The 14,394-nt window shown below is 38.1% G+C and overlaps 1 protein-coding gene across 1 annotated transcript in view; it reads right to left on the reverse strand.

Annotated features, from left to right (window-relative positions):
- LOC128354022 (neural cell adhesion molecule 2-like) overlaps nucleotides 1–14,394 on the reverse strand; it is a 266,523-nt gene that overhangs the window by 49,599 nt on the left and 202,530 nt on the right. The window contains exons 7-8 of the mRNA XM_053314269.1: nucleotides 8,621–8,738; nucleotides 1,123–1,292 (exon numbers count right to left, since the gene is read on the reverse strand). Of these exons, the coding sequence (XP_053170244.1) occupies nucleotides 1,123–1,292; nucleotides 8,621–8,738 (288 nt within the window). The remainder of the gene's footprint in view (nucleotides 1–1,122; nucleotides 1,293–8,620; nucleotides 8,739–14,394) is intronic.

Consider the following 14,394-nt stretch of genomic DNA (forward strand, 5'->3'; position numbering starts at 1 on the left):
GTGCATTTTGAAGAACAAGCGCTTCTCACATCTTGAAAGGATGTTGATGACTAGAGCACAGATCTCCATACATTTTCATGAGCAGAATACTCACTATCAGAGTGATCTGCGAGGAAATAGCCAGCAGGTTTATGAAAATATAAATTGATTTTTTTTTTCATGGAGGAGTGCAATAATTCAAATAAGAAGCAATAAATGAAATATTTCCTTTCAGGAGAAATATATCACATTTATGCAGTTGTTATTGTAGAAGGCTGAGGAAGATATTTGAACATTTGTGCTCATGAAAAACAGTTTTTCATGAAATTGAATTTTTTTTCCAACGCCCTTACAATAAAGCTTTATGGATCAACATAAAACATTATTCAAGGCTGGTATACCTAAACGCTTCCATGATTCATGAAGTGATAGGTAATGAAAAATATGCAAACTTTTTAAATAATAGGAGACATTTCAAGTAGCTGGTGTTTCTGTCCAGATTTTGAGATCTCTCTCTGAGATTTGTAACATTTACAACCCATGTACAACGGAGAGTGAAAGAATGGAAAGAAACAAAATAGTAACATAATTGGAAAAATATAAATGTAGTTTTTGAATTACTGCATACAATTAAATTCATCCCCATTGTGCTGGTGTATTCCTTGCATTTAAAGAGTCTTACATCTACTAATAAGACAAGGCAAACTTTTTCTAGCTTTATATTAAAAAAAAATGAATCAAAGAATGTAAACAGGATAACTGTGGGGGAGATCATTTAAGAAAGATATGGCCTGTTAATGCTCAATACTGTATTTCCACCTAGAGCTGCAGTGGTGCAACAAATGGCTGAAATCGGATGCTGAATTGCCATAAGCACAACCATAACCCATAGGGAATAGTGTGAATCTGTATCTAATAATTTAAACAGTTTATTAAGCCAATTTGTTTGCAAGTATTACTGTTATTGTATCTGTATGTTTTGCCTCTCCAATGGTTCCTGACTAATAATACCAAACAAGCACCTTTCTTCAACTCTAAAAGCAGATTCCACTCAGTATAAATAAGTAAGTGGCTTTATTTCTAGTGAGAAACTCTCAAACTGTCATGTAATAATGACTGATGTTCGGTTTTCTTTGTCCTTACCGAACACTTTGAGGAAGATCTCTCTTTCCTGAGACCCTGCCTTGTTCGTGGCCTTGCAGGTGTAGGTTCCCCCGTCACCTTGGCGGATGTTGCGGATGGTTAACATGCCCCGCCCTCCCTCCAGCCTGTTCAAAATGTACTGCTCCGATGGCTCCAGCTGCTGCCCTTTCCTGCACAAACAGAAAAAGCAAAAGCGTTCAAACACAGCACAGCTGAGTGAGATTTGACAGTGACCTCGGCACAATTCACACTGCAGCACATGCTTGATGTTACAGATGTATAATCTTAACACTTTGTATCCCATAGAGAGAGGGAGGTTAAACGAAGACAGGTTCACCTTGAAGCTAGTTCTATCTATAGCACATATGCAGTTCCAAAAACAAAACTGTACTTTTTATAGAAACCCTTTCAAGCATGATAAAAGTATTGTTCCAGGTAGACTTATCATACTATAATTGAAATACTGAAACTATAGTTCAATGAATCATTTGTAGAATTTCAACTTCGCAAACTCTGCCATCTAGAAAAATATCTTCTTCATATGCTCAGACAGTGTTTCAGTCTTGTCAAAGCTCACTTGTGTTGTTGTGTATATTCTGTTCAGGACTGCAGCACTTACTAAATGACTCTAGTGTGGTGTGGAATAAAGTACCGACTTAATGTCTTTTCTTATTGGACTCTGTTGGAAAATTACTCTGGGAAAAAAAGCAACTACCAAATTGATCACTGTCTATATTTAATTTTCATAGCAGAGGTGTAATGGTGTGGGCATGGATGCCTCTTTATGTCATTTGCATGCAGCTCAATTAGTGGATGACTAAAGTGTGTGATCAAGTAGAAATAGCAATCAAAGCTGTTAAATCTCTCCAAAGATAGAACAGATATTCCTTTTCTGTTAACCTGCACCATATGGCTGAATTAACCTGCTAGAGGCAACTGCTTATCAACCAAATTTACTGCTACTAGCTTGTTGAATGCAATTATTATTAATAGTTTTCACTGGTAGTAAACTTAATCACCTTGGAATTGGGAAACAAGCTAAAAAAAAGATGTTAACTGGGCATTTTTCACTGTTTTCTGACCTATTATACACTAAACAATCATGCAGTTAACATAGAGAACAATCCACATAGTGCACAGGTTGAAGACTCTACAGTGTGTTAATTATGATGTGTAAATGCTTCTGTGTAAATGTATGGATCACTTTTTGCAATAATTACTCTGGAGACCGGAACATGATGAGAACAATGTAACAATGATTGAATACCATGCTGTTGTGTGTTCAATTTGCTATTTGCATTCTGAACAATGATGACAGACCTTAAATTGCCAGTTTAAGTGTCTTAATCAGTATGTAGTGTTTTATGCTAATATCTAAGAGCTACTATTAGCTTTTTTTATCAGCTAAATTCTCTGGTCATTTTCTGTCCTGGGAGCAGTAAGCCAGTCATGACCTGTCTCTTTCAAAGCAATTCATCTGTCTGTCCACTGAGGTTGGCTGGGATATGATAAGGCTCACTTTATCCTATGATAGACAAGGTCAGTTGGAGATATGGTAAGCTTTGTGCAGGCGGTCAGGCTGCTCCCTTTTTAGAATAGATAGCAAGTAACCTGCGTACAGACTACGTGACCTCAGTTACATTACTCAGCATAGAGTCTTGTTTATAGTTGAATAACCAATAGAGGCATAGATATGTGAGGAATAAGCATATTTGGAGGTAATAAGGCTAAGGATTTAGTGAAGGGTTTAAAAAGTTTACATAGCATAATTGAGTAGCAAGTTTACTTTGGATAAACCAGCACTACATCGATGCTTTGATGCTTTGGCAGAATAACAGCTATTAAAATAACTAAATAATATGACTGTTAGTTGCAGCCTATAGTACAGTTCACAACAATATTTCCAAATGATGATGTCCTGGTGCTGTAAATAAACCCTATTAAATGTAGGCTAATGAGCACAAAGCATTATTTCGACTGCTACTTACTCCCCAACAAGTCCTCCAAATTAGACGACAAAATACTTTCTGTGCACATACAAGCCCTTTCTAATCTGATACCCAACGCAGTAAAGGGCAGGATTATATTATTAAACTCTGCTTTCCAAACCACTGTTGAAAAATTGGTACATTTTATGATATGACAAGGTCTGGTTATAGTTGGTTTGAGATAAAATAGCAATGCCGTTTGGGTTAAAAGACTACCTTCTTTAGGTTAGGAGACTGTTGTGGTTGAAATGTGGAGCTTGAACAGCAAGCTCCCATTTTTAAGTCCAATGACTTTAACATTGGACTTAATTTCCTACTTTACTTTCATTGTAATTGATGTGACCACTAGAGGGTTTATTTCACTTGAACTTAAATATATGTCAATTTGGGGCATTTGCACAACAGTCTCCTATGAGTATCCAAGAATTTAAATAAGCTAAAAATAACTGCTCAGGATAACATCAAAACAAAGATAGACAAAAGGCAACAATACAATTTTCTCATTTATAGAAGTAAGAAAAGTTGAATTATTCAGATGGTGAACTATCGCTTTAAGACACAAGCAGACAGGATGGATATTACTTCTCACACTGATATACTGGAAACTGAGAGTCGAGTCCAGAGGTTAGATGTCGGCTGGTGTTGTGGCTGAGAGGGAAGTGGTTTGAGTTCCCAGATCAGATGGGAAAATGCAGATGGGCAAATTGAATATATAATGCTCTTCTCTCCCTCAGCAACCCAAATCTGAGTGTCCTTGAGCAAGGCACTTAACCAGAGGCTGCTTCAGTGACCAACAGTGGTTGTACTGGACATGTGAGTCCAAGGTGAGTGTGAATGTGAAGTAGGGATAATAGCGTGAATACAAATTTCAAATAAATACGGCTTTGGGTAAAAAGCCTGATGTTTACCGGTTGCAGTTTTGATATCAATCTTCATTTAATATTAATCTGCCCAAATGCTACCCTAAAAAAACAAAGAATGGGTATGAAAACAGCATTTTTATTTTTACCTGTTCAGTCGATATGGAAGATGATGCCCTCAATCTAAAACTAGCATCCTGCATTTTAACCTCATGAGCTATTTTTGTAAATTGAATCCCAAAATGAACTTAATAATGCATACCTCTAAATGTATTGAGTGACTTCTTTGTATTGTTTCACACTATGTGACCGGAAAAAAACAGTATTATTATTATTTTTTGGAATTTTAAATGTGGAGGTTTCTAGACTCAGACACATGCACACACAAACACAATAATATTGTGTGACGAGGCCTGGGCTCCTGCCTCACATACTGTAGGAAAAGCAGGAGGGAGGATAATTGAAAATCGACAGAGGAAACACCAAAGCCAAGTAATAATAACTCTGGCAAGCCAAAGAGGAAATGAAGAGAGGCCTCATCTTTGGAACGGACAGTACAGGATGGGCTGCAGCACTGAATGTCATTATACTGACTGACTGCTGACAGGTAGTCCATTACCCGAGATGCACAGAGGACAAGGTGAAATCTCACACTGACAGGAAATGCAACTGGGAGGCTGGAGGACACTGGGAGGGGTGGCATGAAAAGAAAAAAAACACATTGGGTTGTGATTGTTGTTCACGCCGTAGCTCATTGTTGTGTTGTGATGCGACGCTTTTTAATTCTGCAGTCTCTGATTGACGCACAAGATTTACCGACTTGAAAAATGAAGGTGAATACGCTAAAACGTTTGACAGTCAGTGGACACGACAGAGTTTATGATCAGCGTTGAGTTACAGTTGAAGAGATGCTTCTAAAGTGAGAGGAAGCCATTTACCCTTGACAAATGCTTTACATTTTATTAAGCCACTTGAAAAATGTAAGCCTGGATTACAGTGAAGTGGATACACAAATATTTTCCTTTTAGCTTGAGGTTTTATGGAGCGGTGCATCAAAACAAAGCATCATGCCATACATTAATTAACAGTCAAACGAGCATTTAATAACAGCAAGCTTTTGCAGCAAAATTGATTAATTTCAATCTGAATGAGTGGATTCACCTGCAGGGCTCAATGATTTTGCAGCAAGTTTAACTTTGGTTGACTTTGGCATCCAAATTCATGCACTTGACCGATAGCTAGCTAGCTTGGCAGTGCTGGACTTCGAGGGGGCAGAGAGCTGGAGGATCCAAAAGGAGGGTGCTCTCATTTTATATAACCCTGTTCTGTGGGAGTATAAATACAATCCAAATATGTCTCTTGTGCTTGTGCTGCATTCAATGCAAGTCGGAGTTGGGACATTTGTTGTTGGAAATGACCTTGTCTCACACTGTCAAATACAAACAATTAACACAGCTGATCCTGAGAAACTGACTGGCAACATATGAATATCTGCAATGAACTTAATACATTAATGAAATAGAGGAGGATAAACCACATATAAGGTTATTTTACATGAGTGTGGTCAGAATATTACACACAACAGTCTACAAAGTACTATTATTGTCATTATTGATTCTGATAGCTCATTACTTTCAATAGTAAGTGATTAGTACTATTAAATGTCGGACAGTTCTGACAGAAAGTGGAGTAAACAGTATAGTAGCAAGAAAATATAAATAATAACCAGTGCTAGCATATTCCCTCGCCCTCCAATGTTTTGTGTAACATTTATATTGTGAATTTAAATTTGATATTAGGTGAGACAATCACCGCCATGAAAATACCCTGGTTTTAGTTAAAACTGCTTGAGTTTTTAATAGTGTAGGCACAAAGCTGTCACATGGACAGTCTCAATTAGATAGCAAAATTGAATCAGTACAGCAGCTCTATCACTGAAAGACAAGGTAATACACTCAGGAGTAAATATAACTTCAGTTGTTGGGGTTGGAAACTAGAAAAGGAGATGGATAGGGCTTACAAATCTGAGGTTGTTTCCAGTTGTGCAGTGTCTTCAAACTTTGCTTCTTTCAGCCATGATCGACTTCTCTTTCAAAACTACAACACAGACGCTTCAGCTCATATTATGCTGGTATCAGTCATGAAAACAACGTGACCCAAAATACTGAACTGATGCATTCATCTCAGTAGACTGGTATTGTAGCTGTACAATGTTCCTGCCATCATGTAAATGCTGGAATATGTGACCTTTTTAGTTTAGGTGATACAGTAAATATGCAAATGCAGATATGTTGTTGTTGACCCTTTGATCTACATATTCTGTCTCACTTGATGTGTGCTCTCTTTTCCTGTGTCCCCAAAATAACCTGTGTACCATGTGTAGCACTGAAAATACTTATAAGGAAAAATAAACCTGTGTTTTAATACTGTTTAAAACACAATAGTAATTATTGAGCAACAAAACCTTGAAAGAAATTAATTAAGTTGTGTCACTGTATTCAAAGCAAATATCCAAGATACCTCCTGCTATATGTTTTTGTTGTAAATGTCACTACAATATTGTGTTTACAGTAGCCTATTTCACAATGTCACAATTTCCTGCATATTCATTAAATGAATTGCTTTACTTTACCCAGTCAATTCTGACTGTGCTTCTGGCTTCTACTCACTGTTCACAAGCTCTACAGTACATGTGAACCTTTTGTAGGCCATCACTGTCAACTGTAAACTACACATTATACCTAATGAATATTTGCAAAAACTAAAAGAAAGTACAATCAAACTCTTCTACTCTGCAATAAAGATAACAACACGTGATAGCTAAAGACAGAAAATAATAATTTGAAATGGAAAAGACTGACAGCTGCTGTAAGTGGGGGCGTTTAAGACTTCACACTTAAATGTTATGTGTCATTCTGTTCAGTTCAGAGCTATATTTAATGGTTATTTCACCAGCCATCATTTTACACTTTTCTTTCTTTCTGATTGTAAAGCTGTAGTTATAAAGAACATGTCACCTGTCCAACAGAATGACAATATTGACACTGCTGGCATAGCCTGTGTTATATTCACAATACCATGCATATGAACAGTATAGCTACATTTTGAATGTGTTTTCCTCCCAGGCAGCCATTAATTTCCATTAATTTCAGTGCAGCACGGCAACTTACAGAAACCTGAAACTTGCTGGAGGAAGGTAATACATCACCATGGAAATAACAGATATATCGTGTTAACCATGTTTCTTACTGTATCAGTGTTGCATCACCATTGTAGGATAATGCAGCTGTCGGTACAAATTGATCTTCGTGATGATGTTATTTTTGAAAAATAAAAATACAATTAAAATCAGACATGCATGTTGTTAACTTTGATGGATTACTTGAAGAGAGTGTGAACCCCATGCAAGTTGAACTGTAGTGAAATTAACTGCTGCCTCGAAAGTGGGAAGTGCACATTTAAAAAGATCGAAAATGCTACAGTCAGCAGTCATATAGGGTATAATTGATTTGTACTAAATGGGCTAAACATATAAAAACACTGCTATGGTCCATTAAGATAAATTAGCAAGAAAAAGAAAAAAACAAAAAGTGCATTAGAAGTAGAAAGCACTGAACTTCAGTGGAAATAAAGTGTTATCAATAGGCGCAAATAGCTTGTCATGATAGGCTGCTGAGTGGGTGCAAGCTAATTACTTGATGTCGAGGTGTAGAGTGGATAACGGGGTGTCAAATGCTCTTCAGGTGCAAATTTTCACACTGCTGCTATGTGGCATGTGATATTATTGTGTGGTTGCTGACAGCGATATGCGAGGGTGGACTATAAATTCCTCAGTTAGAGCTGTGAAAATACATCTACTGGATCTGTAACTAAAAAATTACACTGAAAATATGCAGGCTGACTGTGCTTTGTTCAAGAAAATATTAACATCTTTCACAAGTACAAATAAAAGCCAACACAATTGGTTTTCACTGTAAGACAAATAAAGAGTTTGGGTGATCATGTTGAGCAATTAAATTACATATTAAGCAGTGATTGGTTATTCTCTCCTGTTTAAAGCATACTAGCACACAACAAAGAAGTTCATATCCTGAGTAATGTGTCTCCATGCATCATTTTTCTTTTTAAGCCAGAGTCGCTTGTTAAATTACATTATACTGAATGGGGAAGCTTTTTCTCCCATTTGTTTGAAGTGCTTTTACAGTACACAGTCCAGTCAGAGTAGAAAACAGCTAAGCTTCCTTTTACCCAAAGGGAATCAAAACAAGAGTGATTTGTGTTTCAAGGTTGTCGCTCCAGCATGTCAGAGTACATTTGCATTAAGTTGGCACTGCCTCGATTTCTCCAGGGTGTGCTGCTTGGCCACTTTTGAGTCATAAATGGTGGTGGGTAGTGTCAGGATGTTGTTTTGAAGGTTCCTTTCACAATGAATGTCAGCTTGTCACACCTCTAGTTTTTGACTGTTTCAGGCTGAACAGGAGCCAATCCCTGTAGCCATTCAGCTATTAATGACATTTTCAACAATCATATAATTAGTGTAATGTCCAGGTGTCTACACTATTACATGGATACAGTAATCCTGTGTCTTCATGGACCTACCTGTTTCCAAAGCTGACACTATTGTGAAGGTATTAATTAAGTTGAAGGTACCTGTGCCATGTGACCACAGGGTCAGGAGATCCAGAAGTGATGCATGTAAAGGTGACTGATTCCTGGTAGTCAGCTGTAGCGTTGAAGGACTGCTGGGACACCGACAGCACAGGAGGGACTGCAGAGACAATGACAGCAGAGAAAATAACACAATCAGGCAAGAGTGCTGAGAGTTGATTGAGCAAATTGAGACTAAAAGCCACCATCTGACTCGATTGTAAAATACATTTTAGTGCCTCTGAAGCCAGATTCAGAAAGCTAACATTTTCATTGAATAAATTGGCCTTGCAAATGGTTGGTAAGCAGTCACTGAAAACGTTACTTCTGTTGGTAATCCCATGGGGATTTAAGTAATATTTTGACCCAGCTTTGGTAAAAACACAAAAAAGGAGCTGAGCCACAGTGGTGTGAAACCATAATGCTATTGTTTGATTCAGAAATGCTCAGCTAAATCCATATAAACAAAGCCAAGACAGAAAATGTGAAAATGTGTACTATCAAAAAAAAAAAAAAAAAAAAAAAAGCTTCTTTTTTCAAGTGCTTTTTCACCCTATTCAATCACAGTCAAGTGTTCGAGCCTTATTATTCGTCCTGCTGGGCCAATTTCTGCAGAGGCAAAATTAGAAGATTTCATTGCTGAAAAGTCAAAAAGCCTGTGTTCTCTCAGGTATGTGATATATACTGTGTATTTCCTGTTATGTCTAAAATGAAATAAACTGTCTATTTTTTACAAGGAAAGTGGCATGCAACAAGGTTTTCTTTTGACAACACTTTACTGCGATTTGCTTCAGTGCCTAAGCCAACACCACATTATATTGTTTACCAACATGTAATTTGCTACAAATAAATAATCCTCTGCTTTAACATTTTCACACACTGCGTTCTACAGATATTTTTTTTGTGTCTAAATACGCTTAAGGTGACATATGTACCAGAAATATATATATGGTGTACATATAAGCACAGCATGGCTTACTAATCTCCTACAAGTAGCGGTATTGATGAACAGCAGAGGTCTTGACGACTTTATCAAGAGTATATGTTGAGAGCTGTCAGGGACGAGCGGCGTGTCCCCGCTGTCCAATCAGCTGAGGACTGTCAACTTGTCATTCAGTAAAAGGAGAGCGGAGGGAGAACAGGCTCACTCTTTTCACCGTTTGCCTTTGCGGTGACAAGGCAATGACAGTTTTATGGTGCAAGCATGTTTATCAGGGGTCTCAGTCCATTTCTCAAGCCTGTACTTAACACTACTTCTATTCCCACTATAACCGCTCTGCTGTGGCTCTGTCCAATATCACAACATGATTAAGCATGTTTGGAGCAGCTTATTGGAGCATTTACCCCTTCAGTTTGCTCCTGTTGGTTAGGTGAGAACAACTCACTCCTGAGGTTTGTTGTTTGGATAGCATGTTGTAGAAGAGGAACACAATTAATTACATTTGTTCATAATTAGCAACTTTGGATGTGTTCTTATTATAGGGGGGAAATCCGAGAGGCAACACAGGGCAACTTACACGGTATTCACAAACAAAGCATTTCATTTTCGTATTCTCATTCTCAGTCATCTTTTAAACAACACAACTGTCTATTTCAAATCTATTTTCTTCCGTTTCAATCATCTCATTGGAATTTTACTCCTCCGCTCTCTACAATCTAAAGCAAGCTCTGCAACCTAAACGAAAAAAGCTAAAGACAAATAAGTAAAGCCGCAGCAACACTGGGACATGCCGTGTTTGTTAATTAGTCCGCCAGGCCCACCTATTTAATTTTCATAATGAGATCTGTGGGAAAAATGGAGATAACGAGAAAGCTTATTAATGCCAAGTGTAGATGCAAAAGTCCGTTATCAGATGTCATTAAGCATGTCATTGCATCTATGTCATTACAAAGTGTAAATGAGATCTAAACATAAAATTCTAATTAGATTTTAGCCTTCCCACCTTTAAAAATGTCACATGTTGTAATAATTTAAAGAAATCAAATGCCAAAATGTAACAAATACAGATTTCTCCCTATGGTACATGTCAAAGACCTGATGGTGTAATGTAATATTGTATGTACAACATTATCCGCACAGGGTTACCAGCATAGACATGTCAGGAAATCACTAATGTATTGTCTTATGGAGACATCTTGACATCATTTGTGTCTGGAAAGCTGGCTCATTCTGCAAATAGAAACCTTCATAACAGATGTTTGCACTTGTATTAAATACGTGTTATGGTAACTTGGCAGCTGCACGGTGATATCATTTCAGCATCATTTGTTTTCCTTCTCATCACAAGAACATGGGTTGAGAGGCAATAAAGGTGTCACTTTGTGGGTAAACTAAGCTGACTTGTTTTTTATTCTAAAACTGTAAAAAAAAAAAAAAAAAAATTGGGGAAGAAAACGTAATAAGGTCCAGGAGTTACTGAGAGTTAATGAATTGAATTTGTCCTCCAAGTGATTTTTAATACTTATTCCACGTAGATCTAAAGCTGCGCTAAAGTTGGTATAAGGTGAAAATTAGATATTATACATGGCTTACAATCTCATTAAAATGCCGTCTTGATGAAATACCAGATGGAAGGTGTTAATACCCCCCAACATTTTACATATTTGGGATAATGAATCAAGAATCCTAATCAGAACAAAGCACAACGCTGATACAATCAAACTTTGCAGTGCTGCAGTCTTTCTTAAAATATCAATTACACTAACGACACCGGTGAGTATTAAAATGTAAGTGAAAAACTCTTCGTGGTGCATCAGTGTCTAATCTCTCTCAGCTGTATCATCTGTGTCTGTTCATCATTTTTGTTAGTAATATCAACACACACAAACATGGATAAGGAGACGCAGTCCTAACAAAGCAAATGCACACACACATGCAAAGAGACACACATCAAGGTGCAAAAAAAAGCTTTTCAGGGGATGAAAATGGCCTTAGCAATAATCAGACACCATGAGTCCTTTCCAATAGTACTGACTCGGCGACTGAGAGGAGCAAGCATCTGCCTGACATGATAACCATTGATTTCCACGCCAATAGATCTCCATTCTCCAGTGTCCCTCTCTTCCTCTGCAACACAACACATCAGTGAGCCTTGTTGAAACAGGCCTGTTAATGAGACACACTGCCAAGCAGAAAGACTTCAAAAGAGCAAATCAGCAACAGATTTTAAGCGTCCAAAAAGAATCTGGCAAGCTTTATGAATTCTTCATGTATTAGTCATATCCTTGAAACTTCAGAGACTCTGTTGGAGATAATGTGAAGTTAACAGACATCCCCACCAGCATGAGTGTGCACTGCAAACATATTGGAAGATGCAAACTCACTTGGACAGATTTAAATGAGGAGCTAGAGGACTGTTTTCTCTTAAGCGCTTATCGGTCTCGATGAAGTGAGGATCACCAACGTTTAGGACTTGTGAAATGTTCTTTCAACCCTATTACCACCACTAGAAATGCAACATTAGGAGACAAAACCTTTGCTGGAGTGCTTATTAAGGACTTGTGTTGCCTTCTACCTGAACATACAAGCTGGAATCAAACCAGAGAACATTACATTACAATTCTGATCTTGAACACCCAGCCGTTATTATTGCCACTGCAAAATAATTTAATAAATCTTGAAGGACACAACCAGTAGATTTCACTGACAGCTGGAAAGGGGAAAATTGTGGGTCTACTGTGTGAATGAGCAAACCAGTAATTAAGTGGCTACGTCTGGCAAGGTGCAGGGAGAATAAGGAAGTTATTCCATTTTGCATTTTGCCATTCGTTGCTATAGAAACAAACTATGACTACAGTGGCTACAGGGTCAGCAAAATGGAGAGAGAGAGATGTTTGTTACTGATGAAGGGAAAACATAAGGCTCTGCTGAAGGTGGGAAGTGGAAAAGTTGGCAGTAGCTTGCCATACATATGAATTATAATGTTAAGATGTTTAATAATCAATACAAATTTAATTTCATTGAGTGAACTACTGAGCCAGGTCAGCAGCATCTCTGTCTGATGCAGATATTACACAGGCGAAGAATAATTTGTTTGTCCAGCTGAAATATGTCTCATTTCAATTGGATTCCTCTCATCATTCAGGGTTGAAAAATTGCTGCATGTCATGAAATGAAGGACAAACATAGCAGTGATAAACTAGACTAACAGTGGAAGGAGTGTGGCAGCTGAAAAGTGAGACTAAGAGGGGCAAGCAGGGACCCTAGAGTGCTCCTACACTTCTATTATTTTAAAGGATAATTACCGTTTTTTACAACCTGGACCTTATTTCTAGCATAAAATACGACCATTTACTCACCCAGACAACTTTGGTGTCATTTGGAGTCGTTCGGCCAAAATACTCAAATTAGCTCCAGTGTTGTGCTGCGTATATCCGTATGATGCGAGTACACGGGGCACCGAAGAGCAACCTCTATATAACGCATTATCTGCCACCAAACTAGTTCATTTCACCAATATTTAGTTATGATACGTTAGTGCTATTCCCCTCCGAGCCTGTGGTGGCATGTGAGGCCAGGAGATACGCGTCTGGATGTGTCAATAAACGTCTGTATCACAACACTGGAGGATTTCCGCTCAATGATAAACCGGGCTGTGGTAGAGACGTTCGGAAATGACATCATCCAGATCAGAGGTTAGTAGGTCAACCTACAGACCCCGGATGTTGATAACATGCCACCACGGGCTCGGAGGGGAATAGCACTAACGTATCATATACTTTTTGCTCCTTTTGGCTCGTGGTGAGGCTGAATAAAAAGACACCACCCTTAGATGCTAAATAACACTCTCACTACAGACTCAAGGAACCTGCTTCTAAACGTGGAGAAATCCAAAGCTTAACAGGCCTTGGCATCGCACAGTTACAGTTGGTATACTAAGATTGGACAATAACTCTTCAGTGGGGGAGTTTTACTGGACGGACAATAAAAACATCCAACAAGAAATCACTTTATAAATGTCTAATCCATTTTTTTTTTAAACGTTTTCTCGACAGTGTTTCATGCAGTAGATGAAAGGCTTACATGACTCCTCTGTGGTACCTTAAGAAATCACTTCCTGAATTTTTGTAAGCCTTTCCAGACACTGAGCTGCTTCTCCCTCAGGTTGTTTAGCCAGTCAGCAGGTGGTCCTTTTCCTTCATATGCCATCGTCCTCATCCACAGTCTGCTTTGATGGTAGACTGGAGACTGGGAGCTACAGCAGGTCAGTAAAGCTTCATTCCAGCATGCTTCTGGGCAAGGAACCACTCTTTTATCAACTGATCCATGAATATTTATGACTTCACATGGAGGGAGGAAAAAAGTATACAGTAAGCTATTTCAGCCCTGCTTCCAGAAAACTTGTTGTTGTGCATGACTGGTTCAAGCTATGTCTGTTAACATGATGCTGAAGTAGTCAGAGCTGACACTTCGTCTGACATATCGTTGCTGCAGGCCGGATATAACGCTGAGTAACAGGTTCAATTTTAGTTCACAATGAAATTTAACTATACGCATCCAATCAGTCTATCAACGCAGCTATGAACTACAGTAACCAATGCAGCAACTTCATTTTTGATTTGAAAAAAAACCCAACAACTTACAAACTATTTAACTTCTGTTGAAAGAAAAATCTAATGACTCAAGAGGCAATCTTTCATTTTTACAGGCTGATTAATGAATGAATCCATACACAGTACATGGAATAATCAAAGCTTTTGTCTGACAAGTTGTGTGAGTCAGTGGGAGGCTGAATAATCAATGACAAGTATGAGACATCTCCCATGCAATTTTAACA

Source organism: Scomber japonicus, chromosome 24, assembly GCF_027409825.1.
Source record: "Scomber japonicus isolate fScoJap1 chromosome 24, fScoJap1.pri, whole genome shotgun sequence".
NCBI lineage: Eukaryota > Metazoa > Chordata > Actinopteri > Scombriformes > Scombridae > Scomber > Scomber japonicus.